Source organism: Chelonia mydas, chromosome 3 (assembly GCF_015237465.2).
Source record: "Chelonia mydas isolate rCheMyd1 chromosome 3, rCheMyd1.pri.v2, whole genome shotgun sequence".
NCBI classification, from domain to species: domain Eukaryota; kingdom Metazoa; phylum Chordata; order Testudines; family Cheloniidae; genus Chelonia; species Chelonia mydas.
In genome coordinates, this window is record NC_057851.1 from 107,299,707 (window position 1) to 107,325,026 (window position 25,320).

Sequence of the window (25,320 nt, forward strand, 5' to 3'; positions counted from 1 at the left end):
ACAAGACATGGCAAGTAGATTTATAGAGCTATTACAATATTCATTGTAAAGGTCTTATGCCTTCAGTTGCCCAAGACATGTATTAATGATCTCAGGAAACACCTCTGGAGTGTATTGTTGGTCTTATAATATGAATATCATTTTAAAAAATTAAAAAATCAATTAGTCTCCTGTCCTGAGAAATAGTTCATAGTTAAAGCATAGGGGGAGAAAGTAGACAAAAACTAACCAACTGGTTTTCACCACATATAGTAAATTAACTCTGTAGCCTTTTGCTGTTAATTTCTATATTGGATTTTTTTTAAAGCTTGTAAACTTTCAGTTTACTGTATATCTTTTCTGTCTATCTTTGTCTTGCTTTACACAGCTTCTCTATCCTCATGTCCCTCTCATTCAGATGCCAGTCAAAGCCCTCCACTAATGTGAGCAGTTCACGGTTGGGGATGAGTGTTGGGGAATGTAGTCAGCCCACAGAGAGCATGTTGTGGCTCTTAGGGCTTGTCTGCACACAGAAATTGCACCAATGTATCTGAACAGGTTTCTATGTCTTACATAAAATAGACTTAAAGCTGTGTGTGTTTAAATGCTATGTTGAATCAGGGCTGAGGCATTGAACATGTTACCTCTGCTGGAGGAATGAGAATATGGCTTGGTGTTACTAAATCTAGACTACACATTACATATTAACTCTTCTAGTGCCCATAACGGTGCTGCAATACTGGCATACCAATCAATAAAGGAGCTTTGTTTAATCTTAATCAAAATGGTGCGTTGCTTCTGACAGTTAATCTATGATAAAAGCAAAATGGTAGCCGATTCTACTTCTGTTTCTCAGTGCTGTTGTTGCAATTGGCAACAGGCTTCCAGGTCTAATTAAAATCTTTATTTTCAATTACATTTCACCCTGAATACGTGGTGAGATGTGCTCCTCACCTCACCGCATGAGCTTTGGGTACATTTGCTTTTCTTTAAACCAGCTCCTCCAGCTGCAGAAATTAGCATTGCCATTGCTGTTGTTATGGGCAGTGCAGATAGTGCCACCTGTGTTTAAGGCTGCCCAATGCTTTCGACTATAAGCCCCTCTTTTCTGTTGCTTATCAATTTGCCAAACGTTAACTATTCAGGCTGAAATTGTCCATGCCACGTGTCTGCCTCAGACTGAAATATTTTGCTTTGGTCTGTATTTTTTGGAAAATTTCAGCAAATATGGTTCAGCTGTTTCTCAAAATGAGGTTAGGGAAAATATGTTGCTTTGGCCATGTTAAAACATGCTTAAATCCGTGTCACTGACACCCTCCCCTCCACGTTTTGGAGCAGGGACTTGAAATTTGGTAGCGGTGGCAGCTGATACCTTTTCCCATCCACCTAAATTTGGTCACGTTATGAGTCTCTGGAAATCTCAGTGCGCACATGCTCAGTAGAGACCTCTCCAAAGATTCCATCTGTACCGAACATGCTCCATCCCAGGGCTTCAGGGGTTGAGAAGGACTTTTCCTGACAGCTCCTCACAGCACCCAGGGGCCAGTGCAGTGCTAGACACCAAAACTGAGAGCTGCGAGGCTATCTCTCCTGTGCAACCAATGCTTCCTTTGCTGGTCCCCAAGCAGGGAGGAGGAGAAAGAAAAACAACTCAACTTGATTGCACAGCTGTGAGGAGCTGGGTTAGGGAGTGGGAGCACAACTTGGATGAGAGGGTCAGGGTGCAAGTGGGGTTAGGATGAGGAGCGAGGTTGCATGGAGGGAGGCACTGGGATGTGAAGCTTGAGGGGAGGATTAGGGACTGGGACAAAGAGCCACTGGAGAGTAGGAGTGGGAAATGGAACATGGACACAGATATGAGTGGGGTGGGGGCAAGCAAAAGACTGTTAAGAGAAATTGAGGTGGACAGGGAGGACTGGAACTGAAAAGAGGACAGGCTGGAGGGGCCAGCTTGTCAAAATGAAGGTTGCCTGCTGTAATTCTGGCACTTCCTGTCTTTTAAGTGTTTGACTTTTCAGCCTTAACATTCTTTTAATTTAGTTATAGTTTTTAGTGTATAATTTATACTGTGGTAGCACCTAGAGGCCAACTAGGTTAGTAGCCACAAAGTTTCCTTTAACTTTGGCTTGTAAAAATCTTATCCAAAGTAAGCCCCATTTCTTACAGCTACTTCTATTTTACTAGGAATAGGTGATATCCTTCATGCCTATTTTCAGATACACACATACATTGTGGATTTGACTTTGATGTCATTGAATTCCTGTTATAGTTAGAGGAGACTGTGTGAAGAAGTATAAAGAGAAAAAATCTAATGAAAACATAGAGAGAAAATGGAGCCAAGATCTGGAAAAGTGTAAATACACAAGAAGCAATAAGACAAACAAACATTTTAATGAAAATATGCATATATGTCATACATATATATACACATGTCATACATATATATACATACACGGTTACATATCTATCTATCTATCATATAGGGGTATCCAGTTGTTCCAGTCTAGCTTTTAGTGGGGTTTCTATAAATAGGCTTGCCTCTATATTTTCTTATAAAATCACCCCTTGAAAAATACGTGAGTTTAAATTACATTAGTTTTGCAAACACACAAAATAGTTTGCAAAGTTTGAAAGCCTTGAACTTCCCATGCGATCTGCTGATCCCTGCCCAAAACTGTTGATAACCAGCACTTCACTGTTGTTTTAGTTAGGGTGAGGGTGCTGGTCTTAGCAGCAAGGACTTGTTCACAACTCTGCCTCTCAATTGTTCTGTCCCCCTGGGAAAGTCAATTAAACAAAAATTGTAAAAACAGTCCACTGATTCTGGACTTTCTGTTTTTGGGTGTCCAGTGCAATAAGGACACCTCAAATTAATGGATGCTTTTTAATTTATTTAATCTTAACCTTTCTGTGCTTTAGATAAGTCATCTGTAAAATGAGTATAATAATCCATTCCACACCAGCTTACACTGATGTTTGTATTTTAGTTTGGGATTCAGAAAAGCAGTTTATCCTTCTCACAGGTACCTTTCTAACACTTTGTTTCTTTTCTATATACTGCAGGCTGTGAACCCATCACTGTAAAGTATCTCCAGTGGAGCAATATAGAGTCTATAGTGGCTGTGGTCTTCTCCTGCCTGGGGATTCTGGTCACCATGTTTGTCACCCTTATCTTTGTGCTCTACAGGGACACCCCTGTTGTCAAATCCTCCAGCCGGGAGCTCTGCTACATTATACTTGCTGGCATCTTTCTGGGTTATATCTGCCCCTTCACCCTTATAGCTAAGCCCACCGTCATTTCCTGCTACCTCCAGCGCCTTCTGGTGGGCCTCTCCTCTGCCATGTGCTACTCTGCCCTTGTGACCAAAACCAACCGCATTGCACGCATCCTGGCAGGGAGCAAGAAGAAGATTTGTACCCGCAAGCCACACTTCATGAGTGCTTGGGCACAGGTGGTCATCGCCTCCATTTTGATCAGTGTGCAGCTCACACTGGTGGTCACACTGATCATCATGGAGCCCCCTATGCCAATTCTCTCCTACCCCAGCATCAAGGAAGTCTTCCTGATCTGCAACACCAGCAACCTGGGTGTGGTGGCCCCAGTGGGCTACAATGGACTCCTTATTATGAGCTGCACTTATTATGCCTTCAAGACTCGCAATGTGCCCGCCAATTTTAATGAGGCCAAGTACATTGCCTTCACCATGTACACCACCTGTATCATCTGGCTGGCCTTTGTGCCTATTTATTTTGGGAGCAACTACAAGATCATCACCACCTGCTTTGCAGTGAGCCTCAGTGTGACAGTGGCCCTGGGGTGCATGTTCACTCCCAAGATGTACATCATCATCGCCAAGCCCGAGAGGAATGTCCGCAGTGCCTTCACCACCTCGGATGTGGTGCGTATGCACGTTGGGGATGGCAAGGCTCCTTGTAGGTCCAACACATTCCTCAGCATATTCCGAAGAAAGAAGCCAGGTGCTGGAAATCCAAAGTGAGTAATTGGTTGTGTGTACGTACATGTCTGTCTGTCTCTTTTTCCTGTTCTCTTTCGACCTACAGTAGATTGTTGTATTTGTAATAAGGTATGTAATGCTATTGCATCTTGTCTGTGGTAATGAGGGTAGGGCTGGGATAGATCTAGAATAGTCAGCTACCCTATCAGGTTCTCCATTGTGAAGGTAGCTTTGAGGTAATTCCCCTTTGGTGCAGGTCATTCTGCAGAAGAGTAACCAAAGCTCTCTCTTTCAGCTTCTCATTTTTCAGTGCATGCCCATTTGAAGTGCACTGCATTATTGCCCAAACTGAGGTGCAAGTGTATTTCCCCCACCCCCGCCCAAAAAGTGGACCAGAAATCTGTGGGTGACTGATTATCAATCACGCATATCTGTCAAATGACCACTGGAGTCTGTAAGTGAAAGTACAGGGTCTTTCATTCATTCACAGGGTAGCCTTTTGTGAAACTCTGTTCATGATTGTCATCAAACTGCACCCCCCCCCCCCAGATTGTGTGTTCTTTATTTAATTTAATTGTGAGCAATATTTTTTTTAATAATTGGCACTGTTAGTTTGAGTAGTCTTTGTTCCCAGTGGTAGAGTTTGCTTCAAAGAGTCACAAGGATTGAATGATCATGATGACAGTTCTGCATTTGTAACCTGCTTGAATATATATAACTAAGCTACAGGGGACAGAAAAAGAAAGAGAGAGAGAGAAATGTCATTTCAAGCAATGACTCCCTGTGAGTAGCTGTCTGAACATTAGCATACTTTATTTTCCTATTTCTTTAATAGTACCATAGGTCTGTAAAGAAGCATCAGAGTACTAGACACAAGCTTAGAGTACTGGTATCGGAGTTGTGATCAAAATGTAAAAAAATAGGAACCAAAGGAGGTGGAGTCCACATTTCAGAGCTCTTTAATAGCATCAAAATTCAGTTAAGTTCAATCCATTTGTCTATGCTGAATCGTCAATAGTTTGTTGAAGTCCTTCGTGTTGGTTTCACTTCACTTTGCACAGGAGCCATTTTCATATCTCTCTGAGATGCAAGGGGGATACAACTAAGATGACATAAAACCCTTGCTGTGATCAATTTTGCTTTCATACTACATTGCTCTTTAATTTATCAGAAGGCCGGGGGTGGAATAAAAGGCAAGCATAAACAGTGGGAATACACAACTCAGTCAAGGAGGAAGCAATAGGAGTACACACACCAAGTCCTAAGCTGATGCAAAGAAAGAACTATGAATAGCAGTACATTTCTGAGAGACCATCTTTGAGTGAAATATGTTCTGGATGGTAATATAGTATCAAAATATTAACCATTGTAAGTCGTAGACTTGTGTTCCTTGAAGATAGGTAGATATGGTGATCCAACTCCCACTGATTCAGTGGAAGATATATTGGGCCTTAGATCTCTCCAAGAGAACAGTTTATTTCATTTGTTGGCTCTACTATCTAATCTTTGGCTCAGGCTGCCAGAAGAGGCCTATTGTGTGTTTTGCACCATGAACAAGCTTAGCAATTTAGTTCTTTATTGTGCTTAGTTGACTTTTTTTCTAGCTGAATAGAATAGAATAGTTGAATCTGCTGAGGCTTTATAGTTTTAAAGGAGGGAAAAGAAATTTATATTTTGAACAGAATTATATTCACAGTTTATAAAGTAAATTTAGAACAAAGCATATAATACAAGAACATTTCTCCTCATTAGAAAACAGCTTTCTGAACTGCATTTGTACCTTATAAAAATGATAGAAAACTCAGCTAAGCTCTACCAATTTTGTTTGTTGCATATATTTTAATAAGTATCTCTTGACATTTAGTTCCTTTCTACACAGCATGTGTTTAGTTGTATTGAACAAAAAGTCTTCATAGCACTTTTAAACTGTGTTCTGAACTAAATGTTCATTAATCAGTTAATATGCCTTCTGTATTTTGTGGGTTGTTAGGTTTCTGGATCTTTTACACACCAGAATTCAACCTCTTGATTGGTTACTGTTGTCTGCTTCATTTATGTTAGCACAGAAGTGGGAGTATTACAGGCTTCCTTGCAGAGAGAGAAACTTCTGCAGACCTCTGTCTCCAAATACAGGACATAATAGCGTTGCATAAAAGAAGGTTTTGGTAGCGAGAAGATGGGGCATCATAGACGCTGGCCTCAGGATTATGGAGGCTGCTCAAGCCCCCAGTAGGATCCATTTTCAAAGCTTGCAGGGACAGTGGGGAGAAGATGTAGGCAGACACTGAGATTGCTGCTGATGCAATCCAGGAGGGAAGAAGCTGAATTTGCTGAAGGCTTTGAATCTGAAATCTAGCTTGAAAAAATGTTTGAAATATAAATGCAGTCTACGAGCATATTTAATGCCCAAAGGAATTGCACCCTGGCTTCCTTCCAGCTCTTCTGTTTGCCTTTCCAATTTCAGGGTTTTATTTTCAGCTTTTCCTCTCTTTGCTCTGGTGTGCAGACCCTTTTCTATTGGTCATGTTACTCTGCTTCTTGATGCTGTAAATGCCTTTCTTGGGAGGCCATGCTTGCTGCTTAGAAATGGTGAGCTGCACTCTTTCTGAGGGACTTTTATCCCAGTTTCTTTCCACTGTCTTTCCTCTTGTTTACTTGTTGTCTCCCCTCTTCCCCATTTGTTTTCAGCCTTCTGTTTTTTCTCATTGTCTTTTCCCGCTACTAATCCAATCAGGTCCAATTCCCTTACACCTCTTAGGATTTGTCCACACATAGAATTTGCACTGGTTTAACTTAAATTGGCTTTAAAACAATTTAGTCAAATTGATGCAAGTTTACGTTTGAAAACACTTACGTTGGTGTAAAACTGATTATAATTTACAGCTGCAAGTTAAACTGATATAAGCCAGGTTAAACCAAGGTTTCCATACCACATGGGGAAAACATCACTGACAACCAGATGTTACAGCTGAATTGAGCTCTCCAGGGCAAATTGCATAATAATGATCTTCATCTTCTTCATCAAAAAAGAAAGGCATATTGCCTTTGCTAATTTCACCTGAGCTGTCTGCTTCTGATGGGTTACAACATGGGATCTGGAGGAGATGAGCACCGTCTCTCCCTGGCTGAGTTTAGCCTATTGGCTCTCGCTGAAGTTCAGGAGGTGTTGAGAGTAGAGTTGACTGGGAACTTTTCATCAAAATGAAAAGAGTATTCAGAAAATGCTGATTCACCAAAATCTAAACTTTTGGCAGAAACAGATCTGGTTTTGATAGGAAGGCTTCTCAGGCCCAGGATGGAATGGGGGAAGGGGAGAGAATGCTCCCTCTGGACAGATTGCTGCTGTGTTTGGGTCCCAACATGGTGGACCTGTGGGTTTTTAAGTTTTGTAAATCTGAGCAAAGCCCTGGGAGACTCTCTGACTTTGGTTATCTAGGCAGGCTTTCGGGCTGCAGATCCTCTATCTAGCACCTTCTTATCAGAGCTAATGTGAGCCACCTGCCTAGGACCTCTGGCTAGTGGTGGCTCCCCCAGACTCTTCAGTTGCTTAAGCACATCCTTTTCCAGACCTCCAATCTTTTAGGCACTGTAGTGTACTGTTCACCTCTTCTGGGACAGGTGATAATTGATGCACATAGCATGCAGACTTTGCCAAAGGCTCCAAAACCACTTAGATATGTGGCAATTCTCCCAAAAGGGCCATATTTTTGGAGTTTAATATACCCACCCTACACACACCCTAATCATTTGAAAACTTATTTTATGTACATTTAGATGAGGTATAATGCAGTGCCATAAATCCATAGGTGAGGTGAAACAATGGTACCCAAAATGAAAGTCATTTTTTGCACAGTTCCAGAAACATTGCTGACTGAGACTACATTTTTTGCTGTTTAAGTTCATTTCAACCCCTTCATATGATGGTTATTGGTGAAAGTTACCAAACGACAATGTATTCAAAGATTTTTATTCGTTTTGCATGAGCGGGTATTTTTTCCCCCAGAAATGATGAAGCTATTTAGCATGTGGCAGAAATGGCAAATATCAACATTTTCCAAAATACTAAGATGAAATGTCTTCACGTTGCATATTCTTAATTGTCAAAGTATCTCACTAGTTATTATAATAGTTCTCTCTATTTTCAACTGAAATTTGCTGATCAGATCAGTCTCACACTGAAGGTTGTGCATTAGTAGCAGTAGATTGTGTGCTCATAATTTGTACTGCAAGGCGATAGATATAAATGTATGTGAATTCCTAATGTGATGCTTCTCCATAAGGTTTTGTACAGACAGTGTAGCATCTAGTCTACCTGGTGAAAGGTTTTAAGTTGTAATTACCTAGGCAGGCACTACCAGTACCTTTGAAATATTCTAGAAACTAGCTTTTTAATTCAGTGACCCTTATGCACAGATCCATATTAGCGTTAGAGATGACACTACACAGCTTCAGATTATGTACTTACAAAAACTGTGAGAGAAGGAGGTGGCCTAACAAGAAGTAGTTAAGACAAAGTACACAAGCATGTTCTTGCCTCTGCACTGAAAAGGGATTAGGAGCATGTTACAGCTCTCACCAACCATGTCATCAACAATATGGCCAACCCACCTGACCCTGAATCACAATCAGAGGTGCTTATCAACATACCTACTAGACTATGTGTAACGTCAGGTGTCTTTACTGAAAATAGATGTTGTTGAAGAAGAAATGGAGAGATTTGTGAGAAGTGCATTTGATTCTGATGGGACATGTAGCATCTTCAGCCCAGTCAAGAAATCTGGCATCAAAACCTTTGTTGACATGGCCAAGATGATCAAATTTAAGGAAGGGACAATCACAGCAGCTATCAATCCAGAAAATGTTTTCCACGGAGCCCTGGATTTAGCACGATGCAGAGGTAATATTCCAATTGCAACTGTTCTTAGTCATCCTATAGGACCTGTGCTTGTGTCCCTCTTCCATGCTGATGGAACAATGAGAAGAACAGACAGAGCAGAATTCAGGCATCAGCTGGAAACTCAAGCTGAAAGAATCCTCGAGTTATGAGCATGCAACAAAGAAACCACAGTGTACATCAGGGATGCCATGGCTGTTATATGTATGATGGCTGGAGACAAATTCCTCACATTCGATGAATTGGCTGCTGAGTACTTGAGGCAGATCTTAAAAGGATTTGACAAAGTCAATTCTGTAATCAAAGTTTTTGACAGGAACAACAACAAGAACTCTGTGAAAACTACAGAAAGACAGTGATGGACAGGATCTAAGGCTGAATGCAAGAAATACCAGGTGGCTAGTAGATGCCCTGTGCCTCCATGGGAAAAGTTTCTAACATGGCATCCAACAAGCAGTCACTTATAAAATTCTTCTCTGAATATATGGTTGAAAATGCCCCTGAGAGTGTCCAACACAGACACTCCTTGCTGGAGGCTTTTCCAGTGGTGAAGTAAGAAAGTCCATCACCAGTAGAGGTGTTGAAGAAGTCCAAGGCTTGTACAGTACACAAAGATGTTTCTGCGTGCTGTGTGTGCCAGTATGGCTTTGGGTCTCTTGCTATCAAAAGAACAAAAGTAACTAGGTTGACCAATACAGATGTTTTGATCCTTGTTGTTCATTACTTTCCAAAAATGAAACACACAGATGACATGTGGATTGAAACAGTCATCAATTCCCACAGAAGCGTCGCTTCATACCTGTGCATGCAATTTATGATGCACTCCTGACTTCTGAGCATACTTCCTGCTGTACATACATTAACATGGAATTATTCTGTGTCATCCCTATTTGGCATGGGGGAAAAAATCTCTGTTTAAAGTCAAACCAAAAGGAGCTTACCATTTCAGAGATCTTCCCAAATTGGGAGAGAGTGATGGACAAGCTGCAGTTTCTGCAGCAAGGAAGTTGGGAGAGAAAGTGAGAGACAAAAGGAAACCCACAGAGACCTGAATTGCTTGTGCCTCAATCTAACCATCAAAAAGGACAAGTCACTGGCCAGAACAGTTTTGAAGAGCATATCAGAAGAGCCTCTTGGAAAACAAAGATTTGGATGTCTTTGCACATAGGTAAACCAGATATTGGATCACCATTACAACCTGGATGGAAAAAATGCAGATGATGAACTGTATACTTCAAGGGACCAAAGGCATCTGAACTTCTATGAGACCTTATTTGTTCCTGTACCAGTAGGGTTCACTACACAATCAACTGTGTCTGTAGTCAGAACAATCTTCCCTGCACAGAACTGTGTACATGCCAAGACAATGAAGACTGTGGTAACCCATGTGTTATTGAGAGAGATCATAATGATGAACAAGATGATCATTACTACCAAGGTCTTGACTACCAAGATCACTAGCGCTATTACATTTCAATGACACCTGCAGAAATTTATTGTTAAATTTTTGTTTTGCCCTTTATATTGTTGTTGTGATGGCTCTGAGGATAGGTCCATCAATGGCTATTAGCCAAGATGTTCAGGCATGCAACCTCATTCTCCAGATGTCCCTAAACCTCCAACTTCCAGAAGCTGGGACTAGACGACATGGGATGGATCACTCAAAATTTGCCCTATTCTGTTCATTCCCTTTGAAGCATCTGGTACTGGCCACTGTCAGAAGACAGGATATTGTGCTAGATGGGCCATGGGTCTGACCCAGTATGGCCATTCTTATGAGGTCACAAAGAAATACAGTTGTATGTCTTGAAATAATATATAGAGTCATTAAACTAACAGAAAAGAATGCAATATTTCAAACTGGTCATTTTAACGTGTTGATGTTGTCAGTTTATCCCTGTTTCTATGGTAACATCACCACTTGATAGCTCCACATCATACTTTATCTTAAAATAGACATAAATAAACTTTTTCAAATGATGTGTGATGTGCATGTGTGCAGAGAGGGTACATTAAGTTGATCACATCCATGTTGTCTACCACTCACCTAATTTGCTCTTTACTGTAGACAGAACAAGAAATATACAGATCTAGACAAAACCATAAAACACCTATATGAATTTCCCTGCTTCATTTTTCTTACTACTCTTGAGCATTCTTTTGGCTTAGGTCAGAGTCCTATAAGAAGTCCATGATGCCCCCCCCCCCCACACTATCTGATTCAGAAGAGAATCCATGTGTATCTCCTCTACAGCCCGCTTCTTTCTTCCTCAGGAGATCCTGCAGTTAAAAAGGATTCATCTGCCACAAAAGTATGGTCCTCTCTCCTTCCAAGGCTTCCTTTTGTCTCTGTGAATCCTTCTCCATTTAAAATTCCACCACTAATGCCTTGGTTTTTTTCTGCTTCTGGGGAAATTCCTTTCCTCTGAACCCCAGCCCCCCCCCCATGCAGAGAAGTTTGAGAAAACTCACTTTATGTAGGATGCAGTCACTCCTTTGTTCTCCCCGGGTAATATCTATTCATGTGTTGATAGTCTTCAATGACCAACCTATTCATAGGTAGACATATAGGCAACACTCTCCTGTCTGTTAGCACAAGAAGCATGAGGCAACACATAGTATAATCGTAAGGCTGCATATAATCCATAAAATCAAACTGGAATTCATAAATTGTCCATAGACAGATTTCCCAGATCATCACTGCATGTGTGAGAAAGCATTTTGCCCTAAGATAGCCCAATGATTAGGGCACTTATTTAGGATTTGGGAATCCTGGGTTCAAGTCCCTGATCCAAATCCCAGGTAAGTGGCTCTAACCATTGGCTGTTGTGGCGTGAGTCTGTATCCCTCTGGTTTTGAACAATAATTCCATCCTGGATCTCAGAAACCTTCCCAACTAAAATTTCATCAGAACTAATAGAGGCATTTTAAGAAGGGGGATCTACATGATTCAGAGCAGGTGCTTGAACCTGGTTCTCCCTTATCCCAGCTGAGTGCCTTAACCCCAGGCTGCTGGCTGTTTCTGGGGTGGGCTGTATTGCATCAGAACAGAACCAAATGTCAAAACTTGATTTTTTTTGTGAAACAGAATTCTTGTTTTCCAGCCAGCCCTATTTGGGAGCACTTCACTGCACAACCCTCATTTCGATGTGTGTCCTTCCTAGCTGGTGAAGGCCAGCAGAGAAGAATTGGTCCATTGCTGACAAAGATGGTCAGAGCTTTTTGTAGACTGACAACTTGCCCTCCCTTTCTTTAGAGGTTGTGAGGCTGTAGCTCAGGAACTCATCAGTTGACACTGACAATGTGGCTAGTCACCATCTAATAGCCAATGTCCCTTTTTTGGTTGGGTTATAGAGAAGGTTATGGGGAGACAGCTCACAGAGCACAGGTCCTTGATGGTTCACAAGTCCTTCACCCTTGTCACTCCAGATACAGACATAGGTACAGAACAGACTGCACTCCTCTGGGCAGTGAAAGAAGATTGGGTGTCCATGCTAGGACAGATAGAATTATCAGCTGCCTTGATACCATTGATTGTGGCATCTTTATTGACTCACAAGTGGATGGGAGTAATCTTGGGCTGACTCTGTGGCCTCCCTGCTAAGCATTCCGAAGGATGGTGTTAGTTTGTTGCTTATCATCCCCAAGGATGCTAACATGTAGGATCCTACACAGTTCCAGCTTGTCCCTGCTCTGTTCAGACCACACCTGGGGCTATTGGGAGGCTGAGTGAGGAGGCATTGGCTTTAGGATTTTCACTATGCCAGTGACACCCCACTCTGGATATTTATCTCATCCAACCCAAGAGTTGCCTGATTGAGACTGAGACACAGTTGACAGCTGTTGTCCGATGCTCAATCCAGATAAGACTGAGATAATATGGACAGGTTGGGGAGAACAACTGGGAGATATGGCTAAGATCGCACCTGCTTCTTATATTGAGGATGTGCATGACCTTTTATTTTTGAGTCTGGGGATATTATGGGATCCCAGCTGGTATTAGATAATTGTATAGCAGTTGTTTCTAGGAAGGCCATCTCTGTCTGACTGTGAGATTATGCCTTTTTCTTTTGGATATGGGTGTCACCTCAAGATGAGACCATGGCAATGTGATCTACATAATTTTAAATCAATTCCAAGACTAAAGCGTGTGCAGAATGTAGGGGCTTGCTTAGCACGTGGTATATCTCAGTGGGAGCACACCAGTACTTCATGAACTTCATTGGCTGCCTATTGATTTCTGGATTATGTTTAATTATGTTTAATGACCTATAAACCCCCAAATGGTTAGGGACCTGCCTACATGAGAAACTGCCTGGAATCCACTCAGTGTAAAAGAGGGGGAACTGCTGACGGGGCCCTTAGCTATGGCACCTACTAAACTTGCTCCCCACAACCTACTAACCTGTCTCCTCTCCCCCCCCCCGGCCCACACACCCCCAACACACTCCCTTTGGCTCAAAATAGACCATGGGGCATGCTGCAAGATCCATCTCTTTACCCAGTATTTTGGGATGGAGACAGAAGGGGTTATTCAATAGGTTTGATTTTGGGTTTGGATTTTGTCTCTGCTTGGTTAGTTTCTAGTTTTGTGGCGAGACATAGCTGCTGCCTCAATCTTCTTATGTGTTGATTTTAAATTTATGATAAAGCCCCCAGGATAGGCACCATTTCTATGCATTGTAAATCATAGTACATAAACATTTAGTTTCACAGATAAGATTTAAGCCAAAATCTGAACTATGACTGATTTGAAGGCCAACCATCAAGGAATGCAGTGTGGCCAGGAATCCACCGCAAACAATGGAACAACCTCTCCTGCTGTTTTCCAGCTTTATTTATTTGTAATTGAAACCTCTTCTCCCTCTCTCCCACCTTCTGCTAGGCAATGTGGTGTTGTTTTTAGTATTTCAATAGTTTGTCTAAAACGACTGCTTTTACTTGTTTTCTTAACATATTGTATTAGTTCCTCACCAGTTACAAAAGCCTCTCACAGTCCCTGCTATTTTCTGCAGCCAAATACACAACGGAATGGTAGCAAATGTAAATCACCAACAGCAAATATTGTCACTGTTGTGTGTGTATAAACACTGAGGCAGATTTTGATACGCTTGCTCATGCCGATTAGTAACTTACTCCAAGGAAAGTCCTATTGGCTTCAGTGGGATTGCTTAGGGATGTAGGCTATGTCTATAATGCAGTGGAGTAGAGGTACACATGCCAGCTCTGCTGGATGTAGCATGCTAAAAATAGCAGTGTGGGCACAGTGGCTCAGGTTAGCAGCCCGAGTGGAGCCCTGTCCAAGGTCCTATGTACGTACTCAGGCGGCTGGCTCATAAATAAAAGATTCTATGGGTGGGTGACATGAAGCAGAGTGTGCAGCAAGAGTTTAGACTTCCAGAAACAATGATCAAGTGCCTAATAAGCTCAATATGCAAATGAAAATTTTCTACAACTTGTAACTTGGTCAAAATTGGGTTGAATTTCATAGACACAGCAAAAGACATCTCAGGGCTATTCCCCTTTTTGTTTTTCAAGTTCCTACACCAAACCATCTATATACTATGGTTTTGGTTATTTTTTTTAAGATAGAAACCTTTTTTTAAATAGCCAAAACTACCTATTTTTGCATTATCATTCTTGAAGACTGCTGACCCAGTTTTGATCAAACTTAAAAAAAATAATCAGCCTGACACATCCAGGCATAGAAAATTTCAGTCTGAATGGCTACAGTTATAATCAGTTGAAAGAGGAGGATATAAGGGACAGTGTTGATCAATCTGAATAGGGTACACACTATATTAAAAATGGTTATTTTCTTAAATACCAATCCAGTGCCCTATAACATTGTTCCAACCTTGATATGCCTAAGATATATTTTCAAGTGTTTTCTGTGGCCCTAGACTATAATTTAATCAACAGCCTCTAAGTTATCTTTAAAGGGTTTCTATATAGATTAGTGCTTTGCATAGATTTTTATTGCTATGCCAGTTCAGTACAGATCCTTGCATCTTATATGAAATGGTAGGTTGGCCTGCTTTGCAATTTGGAAAATCAATGCACTTGGGTAAATTTCTTATATACTGTAGTAACTGCAAACACAATAAGGCAACTCTTTATTTCAGCAGTTACAGCCACTGGAAAATACTTAGTCTGAAGACAAGTACTAATAGAATTAAGATCCTTAAGTCTCATGTTTGCTCTCTTATAATTTAGGGCGATAAACTGTGCTTAGTCTTCATGTACACCCTATTAATGCTCAACAAGGAAGGCAGGGTCACTGTGACATGGGTTCTTTGAGGAGGGTGATGTAAAAGGATCCTGGAAAGAAGAGTAGGAATACAAAGGACACAAGGTAAAAATCAAAACTGAAAGAGTTAAAGAACAAATTGATTAAAAAAAAATAAAGAATTAGCAAGATGTTTGTGCCTGATCTCACCATGAAGTATTATTTATATTATGGTAGCACCGCAGAGCTCTGGTCATGCAGCAGGATCCCCTTGTACTAGGAGCTATATGAACAGAACAGAAACACAATCCCTGCTCCAAAGAGCTTACTATCTAAGTATAAGACAAGAGACAGGGGAGTACCAGGAAACAATGAGATAATATTGGTTATCATGGCTGGCTGCGGTCTCAGCAATAACGCTAACAGCCAGGTGCTGACCCCCATTATGTCCACATTATGCTGCCTCACATTCTTTTATGTTGTATGTAGATCTTTTGTTCCTAAGTCCCACAGTTTTAAATAGATGGATAGTTTGCTTTGTTTTCTAATTTGACTCATTCCCTGGTACCATGTTATCTTCAGCACTGTCTCTTGGCACTCTAAAATTCTGTGTTCAGTGTTTTATTTTATCCATTTCTGTGGTTGCAATATTTGCGAGAAAAGCATCTTGCATTTTCACAAGGATAATTGAAGGTTTAAGTGCCAAATATCTATCCCTGAACAGTGGCACATTTGCTTACATTGTTAGGCAATTGCTTGAATTTAAACCATTAATGGTTTTATTTGAACACATTGTCTGTGGCAGGTAATGGCCTTTACCCTTTTCTATCATATGTGTGATCTGAATTTCAAAGAGGGAAATTCAGCAAGCCTGGCTGGGCAATTCAGTCCTTGTCAGTGTATTGATTTAAAAGCATTCTTAAAACCCTCATGAGACAGAGAACTACATATTTCCAAAGGGGCCATTACAATTAAAGTGAAAAACAGAAAGAAACACACACTAACACAGTCTGAATCTTAATAATTCAATGACATTCTGTACTGGCCATATGGCAGGATTGTTCATTATATTTGAGCAATGTATTTGTGTCCAATATTGTCTTTTGTAGCTTTGGATTTGCATTTGCTTCAATAGAATTGGATGTAGTACACCTGGAGAGGGGAACAGAGAAGGGCAGTAGTTATAACCAGGTGATTTATTTCTCTCACACATTTAGTATTCAGTTAAATCACCACAGGTCAAGTATGTCCGGGATATGGAGCAGCGCTCAAAACTCTGGCTGGGCATGTGTAAAATAAATAAAAAGAATAGTCCTTAGACACCATTTAATATCCAAAGGGCTTCCCCTTCCTTTGCCCTGTGGGTCTCTAATGCTGGTCCTGAGAACTGTTAGGAGCTAGTAAGTGCCAGCCTGCCACCCAGTGACCTGCTAGGAGGACTCCAGTTCTGGAACCTGACTGGCAGAATGCTGGGGGTCCTGATTGGTCCACAGCGTCTATATAAGCCCAGCACAGGAACAGGAAATTGTCCATGCAACTGGGATCTACCCTGCTCTGGTTTGACTTCTGGCATCCCAGCCCAGCTTGACCCTGGTGTCCAACTTGTGGTTCTGATCTGTGGTTTGTCTTCTGCCTCTGACCTCTGGGTATCCTGACCCAGTCCGACTCTGGTTACTGATTTGTGGTTCTGCTCTCAAGTTTGTCTTCTGCTTCTGGTCTCCTGGTATCCTGACCTGGCACACTTTTGACTCCTGTGCCATGACTGGTGGACCCCCCGGCTCTGATCACTAGGTCTGGCTGCCCATGATCCAGCCGTGACAGTTTGCATGTATCTCTTAGGCATGGGAGTGGGTCTGGTGCCAGCAAAATGGACCTGGCTAACCCAGGAACACCGCGCATGCTCAAGGGGGCCACCTGCCTTCAGGCAGACAACAAAGACCAGCAGGCATGGGTCATCCGACTGACCTCAGAGAACCAGCTATTGCAGGGGCAAGTCACCGAGTTCCATGCAGAAAATGCCACATTCCAGACACAGCTCATGCAGCTCTGTCCCCTGATCCCTCTGCCAGAACAGTTTGATGGCAATCCCTAGTGATTCCAGGGTTTTATAAATCAGTGCCGCCACCTCTTTATGATGTGTCCTCGGACCTATACTACTGGTCATGCAAAGGCGAGCCTGGTCACCAGCATTAAACTGGGTCTCCCCCTTCTTGAAGTGTGACAGTCTGGTACTGTTGAGCTGGAAGGTCTTCCTGCAAGCCATGTCTGTATTATTCAGTGACCTGCACTGAACTTGGATGGCGGAGGCAGCCCTAAGGAAGCTCCGAAAGGGGCAGGGCACCGTAGCCTTCTATGCTGCACAATTCCACCACCTCATGGCTGATGCAAACTGGAATGAGGCAGCAGTACCAAACTGATGTACCAGTTCCAGTGGGTCTTGCAAGAAGAGGTCAAGGATGAATGAGCCCCGGTCAAGATACCTGTAAGTCTGTGTGCCCTCCTGATTCTCACCATCCGTATAGAGAATCAGTTACAGGAATGAAGGGAGGACAAAACCAGGGAACTTGCAATGCTCCAGCCCAGGTATTGTGACCTTTTCACCACGCCTCCCCTAAGCCAATGCAGGTGGAGATGGGCCATTGACAGCTCACCCCCAGAGAAAAGAAACAACAATGCCAGCTTCTGCTGCTTCTACTGCGGTGAGTTAGGTCAGTCAATCTCTGCCTCTCCCATACAAATTCCAAGAAGTCAGGGACGAGAGCTCTCCCACACTTTGGTCCTGACTGAAACACATCCAGAACCCTGCCCAAGAGCCCCCCAGTTGCAGGTGCCAGTCCAGTTGCACACCCCTGGAGAATCCCAGCCTATGGGCCCTCATCGACTCAGGTGCAGCTGATTGCTTCATAGATGCTGCAGCAGCCCAGATCCTGCAGATTCCCCTGCAATGAAGGCCCTTCTTGATCTTGTAGAGACTATTGACAGTTCTCCTTTATCTTCTGGTCCTGTAACAGACGAAACAACTCCCCTGGAGGCTATGATTCAGGGACACAGAGAAGTGTGACAATCTGGTGTGATCCATTCTCCACACTTTCCCTGATCTGCAGTATCTCCTGGCTGGCCCTCCACAACCTGCTTGTTTGGTGGCATGCACAGGAAATCTTTTCCATCTGAGTTTTGTCAGCAGCAGTGCTAGAGATCAGTAGATCCTGACCTGGCATTCAGATTTTGAGAGATTCAAGAGAGGATGATCATCCAGGCAGAACCTTCTATTGCACCTACAGTTGGGCTCCCCTTGAAATACAAAGACTACGCTGATGTTTTTAAAAAGAAGAATTTTGTAAAAAACTTGTCTCTACACCGGAACTATGACTGCCCAATAGAGCTGCAGCCAGGAGCCAAAATACCATTTAGATGAATTTATGCCATATCAGAACCTGAGCTGACAGCACTCCTGGAATACCTCCAGGTGAATCTGGTCTGAAGATTTATCCACAAGTCGACCTCACCAGCTGGCACACCAGACCTGTTTGTCAAAAAGAAAGAGCAGTTTCTGACTCTGGGTGTTCTACGGCTCATTGAATCAGATAACTATCAGGAATTGTTACCGGCTACCCCTGATTCCTGACCTGCTGGACCACATGGGGTCTGCCTGAATCTTCACTGAGTTGGTCCTATGGGGGATGGGGGCGTATAACCTTGTGTGAATTATAGGGGATGAGTGGAAGAATGCCTTCCAGACCCAGTATGGCCATTACCAGATATTTGTAGTGCCTTTTGGGTTGACCAACACTCTAACCACCTCCCAGCATTTTATAAATGATGTGTTCCAAGACCTGTTGGGCCAGTACATAGTAGTCTAGCTCGATGACACATTGATCTTCTCTGACTATCCTGAACAGCATACCACTCCCATCCAACCTGTCCTGGAATGCTTGCCGCAGTATGGCCTTTATGCCAAGCTCAAGAAGTGTGCCTTCGATGAAGCTTCCATGGAGTTCTTGGGCTTCATCTTATCCCCAGAAGGAATCCAGACGGACCCACATAAGATCCAAGCCATCCAAGGTTATCTGTCTGACTCCCCAGACAGTACATGACCTACAACGCTTCCTGGGGTTTGCCAACTTTTATTAACAATTTATCCTGAATTTTTCTAAACAAACCGAGCCCCTCACCACTGTTCTTCAGGGAAAACACCCAATTCCATTGGTCTCCTGAGGCCCAGCATACATTCAATCAACTGAAACTGGCCTTTACTACAGCACCGATATTGGCTCACTCCGATGTCACGTCTGCCTTCATTGTAGAAGTTGATGCCTCCAGCACGGCAATCGGGGCTGTCCTTTCCAGTGAGTTGGTCCCAAATAAATGTTACACCTATGTGCTTATTACTACAGGAAGCTCACCCCTGAAGAAATTATGAAATACTTGACAAGGAAGTCCTGGTGACAAAACCACCTTTGCAGAATGGTGGCACTACCTGGAAGTAATTTGTTACCCAGTCCAGATGTTCACTGACCACAAAAACCTGGAATATCTACATAGAGCAAAAGCCTTAAACCAACGGCAGCTTCGGTGGGCCTTACCTTTTTCATTATTTGATTTCATTATCACCTGCCATTCCAGATCCAAAAATGGCAAGGTGGATGCTCTGTCACAAAGATTCAGTACCACCTCCCAAAACCCCAGTCAGGAACCAACGCTCATTCTCAAATCCCGTAACTTTCTCAGTGCAACTCATCGCCAAGATATACTCAGATTGATACACTCCACCTCTACCTTAAAAATGCCACCTTATTGACAAGCAGCCACATGACTCCCAGGAAGGGATCACATACATAAGGGACCATGTTTATGTGCCCCCAAGACCCTCAAGGATTGCGGTCATGCAACTGTGCCACGATTTTCCCCTAGTAGGACATTTATCTTACTTGAAGACCCAACAACTGATATCCTGCTCCTTATGGTGGCCCCAGATGCACCGAACCATACAGTTGTTCATTGCCTCCTGTGATGCTTGTGCCCACGTCAAGACCTCACACCATAAGCTCTGTAGTCTTCTCCAGCCTTTGGACAGCCCATCTCAACCCTGGGAAGCCACTGCTCTAGATTTTATCATAGAATTACCAGAGTCTAACAAATTTGTGACCATTTTAATGGTAGTGGACCACTTTACCAAAATGGCCCACTTCATCCCTTGCACGGGCCTTCTCTCTGCTGAAAAGACAACCCAGCTTTGGATTAGCCACATAGTCCACCTCCATGGCCTTCTAGAGCGCATCAACTGCAATTGAGGGTTGCAGTTCATGATCCAGTTCTGGCACAAGGCCCTGCACCTGCTGGGAGTCTGGACATGTCTTTCTTCTGCTTTTCCTCCTCCCAGATTCAAAGAGCCAACCAGATTTTCGAGCAGTATTTGCAATGCTACACCAATCATCACCAGGACTAGTGGTCCTCAATTCTCCTGTATGTGGAATTTGCTTACAAAAAATACAAATCATGCGTATATGAGTCAGAACCCTTTTTTTTTTAAACCAATTATGGGTACTATCCCCAATTTTACCCACAATTACCTGCACAATTACCTTGCCCAACCTAGCCACCTCAGAATTGATGCAGAGGATTTGTCGGGCCCAGGAAGAAGTGAAGGAGCATCTGGAAAAGGGAAAAGCGGACAAAAAGCGGCATGCAGACCAGCATAAACATCAAGGCCCCTCCTATGCAGTAGGACAAAAAGCATGGCTCTCCATGGAGCACCTCTGCACAGACAGACCTGCTCACAAGCTGGACTATGGTTGCTTGGCCCTTTTAAGATCCTGTGACAGGTTAATCCAGTCACTTTTGAACTCCAACTATACCACTCTCTAAAGATTCATCCAGTGTTTCTGTATCACTTTTGAAACCCTACACAGAAAACCCTTTCCCTCACAGGAAATCACCCTGAAAAGCTTGGTCCCACATTGCCTTGGGGAGGGGCTGATGTCAGGGACCACAGGTTTTGAGCCCTGTTGCACAGGACTGTTAGGAACTAGTAAGCTCCACCCAGTGACCTGCTAACAGTTGGTAGGGCAGAAGCTGGACCCCAACAGAGGACTTCAGTCCTGGAACCTGACTGGTAGAATGCTGGGGGTCCTGATTGGTCCACTGCATCTATATAAACCCAGCACAGGAACAGGAGGTTGTCCAGGCACCTGGAATCTACCCTGCTCCTGTTCTCACTCCCCTGGCTTGACTTCCTGGCATTCCAACCCAGTTTGGCTCCTGACATCTGACTTGTGGTTGTGATCTCCAGTTTGTGTACTGCCTCTGATTCTTGGTATCCCAACCTGGCCTGACTCTGGTTACTGATTTGTGGTTCTGCTCTCAAGTTAGTCTCCTGCTTCTGATCTCCCAGTATCCTGACCCAGCTGACTCTTGACGACTCTGACTGTGGACCCTGGTTGTAATCACTAGGTCTGGCTGCGCATGATTCAGCTGTGACATACACTCAGCCATTTGCTTCTCATGAGCTTTTTAATTTGCTTTATCATGGGCAGGTTGCACACAACTTGCAGGCTACTCAGGCAAATGCTTTTAAACCAACACCCACACATCTACATACATTCGTGGTCATGTTGCACATGGGAATTTCTTCAGATCAAAGCTAGTTTAACTGTTCAGGGTAGGGAGGCCTCATTTCTAAACAACAACAAAAAGGACACAATGGGTGAGTTTTCCCATTGACTTCAGTTAAGCAAGGATTTCATCTTTCTCTCTTTTCTCTCATCCTTATCCTTTTTCCTACTCCCTTTGCACAGTGTGCAGTATATTATTGAATCGTGTCTGACGTACACCCCACTCCTTTTTCTTGAGCATCTCTTTTCTACCTGCGGGCACTGCCTCGGTTTTCCATTCTTTTGTTTTCTCTCTAACTCTTTCCAGCTCTCTTCTGTCCTCCATTCAGTAGCTCAGCCAGAGAGTAGTGTGCCTCCTGCTTACCTTTCTATTCCATAAGAAAGGCCAACAGATCGATGACTGGCATAATCTGTTCCCTTTGGCTGGCCTTAGGAATGCACTTGTGAAGCAGGCAATAGCACAACAGCTACACTTACTTGCAACCTCCTTTAAAACAAAACAACACCATTCCCTCACAGTGGAATCCGCTTCTGATGAACCCAAGCCTTGCACTCTGGTTTATTTGCCTGCTCAGTGGTGTCCCCCAGCTTTATTCCTGAAGGAATCAGAGCGATAAGGCAGGTGAGGAAATATCTTTCATTGGACAAGACCTTTACTTTGTGGAGCCGAAGCTAAGTGAGGTATCTTATTGCAATTAGAAAAGGAAAAATATCCCCCCCCTCCCCCCGCCATTGGCCTTTTGGGCTAGATAAAACAAGAAGTCCATAGAGCATCTGTGGGTCAGCCATTGAGGCTTGTTTCAGTTGGATTGGGCCCTTTAATTAAAAGAGCTGTCGTATAAGACCAAAAGTTCTTTTTATTTGTAAGTTATTCCCTTATATGGAAGTTCCCAGACCTGAGCAGTTTTACCACTTTCAGCTTCACCTTTTACCACAGATATTCACAACTCCACTCTCCCACATGATTTTGACAAGAAATAAAGTGAAATAACCAAAAGTCTTACAGATGCAGTCTGGCACTTGCACAAGGAGATTTGGAAACATTCTTTCTTTACATCATGCTCTCCCTTTGTTACTCTTGCGATGTTGAATCACAACATTTAATTTATCTATGGCATTAGACAGCAGTACATCATAGTGATGCATAGATGTACAATTACATGGAAGGGAAGTCTCACAATTAATTCAAATACTGCTTATTTATTGAGTTGGGGGAAGCAGACACAGCACTGTGGAAAACCTGAGAAAGTCTATCACCATTTTGGCGTAAAACTCGGGAATAAAAACCACGAGTTATCATTTAAATTCTTGCTTGACTGGATAGCTTATTCCTTTTCCATGTATTTCTATATTTGTTTGTATTTATTATGTATCACATTTTGATTCCACAATAGAAAAATACAGTCATAAGAACCCAATTAAGTATTTTAATTTGGTATAAAAAAATATACCAATTCAGTAGTGACTTACATAGACAATTGTTTTTATCTTTGCTAGGTGCTCAGGTACAACAGTGATAAGCAGACTAGGTCTATCTAGTACTAAGAATCTCATGCTATTGCATTTAAAATCCACTCATCTTTGGCCCAGTAATCAGTCTGTAAATCTCATAAATCAGGATTTTTTTTGTGTGACGCTACTAGTGTAATCATAGTTTTGGGAGGGTCAGAAATACCACGAAAACAGACCCTGCTTTCCTGTAATTCCAAAAAATTCAAACAGAATGAAGAATCGAAATACAGGGGGTTCATGAAAACTTAATTTTAAATTTGAGACTGCCTTCTATCTCCTTCCTCATCCCTGTGCTTCTGTTATTCATATATTCTCAGCAAAAACAAGTATAATTGTGACACATTTCATGAGCGCATGGTATTTCAGGTACTAGCACTTGCTAGAATAAGCCATGCATAGGAGACTCCTCAGATGTGTAATCAGTAGGGATCTCTCATCCTATGTGTGATTTCATACATCTTTCAGCTAACTTAGAGATATAAACATAAACCTAACACTGAGGATACCATCTGAATTTGTGACAGTCTCTAGAAGATAGTGGATCTTTTAAAAATATGAATGGAGTACACTCCTCCCTATGCTATGTAGTGTTGTTTTTTAACCTGTGACAGATGTAGTCCGAATAATGATCTTACTTTAAGTTGTCCTAGTATAATTCAATGCAAGTTAGTAACATAACTTAGCCTTCATGTTATTTAACTCTGTCAAAACACGATGTATGAGACAACACAGATGGCAAGATCTTATAAAAATACATTGGGACTGAAGCATTTTTTGTGGTGTGGTATGTCTCTGAGTGAAGTGAAAGGCTCATCCACAGAGGCATGCCACAGTTTTAAAGCCAGCTTGTGGTGGGACCTTCTCTTTCCTGAGAAGCATGCCACATGTCACAAAATGCTGCAAGCTTAAATGTTTTACTACAAGTGAATAGCTGTGATGAGCCTTTTGAAAATTTGTGATGGAACAAACACAAGATGGCTGCTACTCTGAAAGATGAGAAATCATGGCGACATATATGATAGGCCATAATATTTCCTGGCCAAACTTATGGTGTTGTCCAAATTTCTGGCAAAGATTTTACGCTGGTCACATAAGGTCAATCTGAATCCTGTGATGCTCTGTTTGACAGAGAAACGCATACAAAATCCATTCTGGATTAGACAGCCAGAATGAGGCACATGGTATACAGAAAATGCATGTGAAGAGACCCACACGTGTGTAGATTTGTAAGTTGACCAGTGCTGTATTTTGAAGAAGAAAACCTATAACAAACATGCCTGTTGTCACAATCACACAGCTCTTCTAAAGCAAACATTGCTATTCAGTACAAGTAGGTGATGCCCTTATGGGCTCTGGCTACACTAGGGAAACTTTCTAAAAGTTTCTAACCATTGTTAACACGGATTCAGCTCCATCGATATTCGTGTTACACTCCCAGACCTTGAACTGTGTTAAACACTGGAGTTTTATTACATTTAATTTCTAAAGATCCCAGATATAGCTTGCGCAAGCCCTACTGAGTCTCTCCAGAGAACACACAACTCACCTGAGACTACACCCTGCTTGCCAGCTGTGTCCCCTTTCATCTTTTCAGCAGAGCTCCAGTCCTTAGAGGGACAGAGAGCAGTAAAATTACCTGGGCATTCCAGTCAATTCTTAAGCAAAAGACTCACTTTCACATTAAAATACACTAAGATGCCTACATAGTCATTTGAGTGCTATACTCCTCCCTTGTAAATATAATGCCATCCTGACATTTCTATGAGCAAAATATGCACTAGGTCCGTTTCAGTTAGCCTATAAGATCCATGGTAGAACCATATAACTCAGACACTGGACATATGGCAAGCTATTTTTAAAAAAACTATGAAATAATAAATATTAACTATAAAATATTTGGCTGGACCAATATCCCTACCAGAAAGCAATATTCATTCATTCATTCATTCATTTTCTGATATTACCTCAGTCTTGGATAAAATATGGGATAAGATACAGAAATAGGCACTTGGTATGGCACCTGACATATATGAGGCTAATCCCACTGTGCAGTCACCAGTCCAATAGTAGGAATTATTCAGTGATGATGGGTATTCCTAGATGTTTATATGACCTAAAAGTGAGTGGATTGTTCTGATG

The 25,320-nt window shown here is 42.4% G+C and overlaps 1 protein-coding gene across 3 annotated transcripts in view; it reads left to right on the forward strand.

Annotated features, from left to right (window-relative positions):
• The window catches only part of GRM1 (glutamate metabotropic receptor 1), a 251,247-nt gene that overhangs the window by 189,686 nt on the left and 36,241 nt on the right, over positions 1-25,320 (forward strand). For all 3 annotated transcript variants that reach the window (XM_043543088.1, XM_037894932.2, XM_007056263.3), the window contains exon 8: positions 3,043-3,973. In XM_043543088.1, the coding sequence (XP_043399023.1) occupies positions 3,043-3,973 (931 nt within the window). The remainder of the gene's footprint in view (positions 1-3,042; positions 3,974-25,320) is intronic.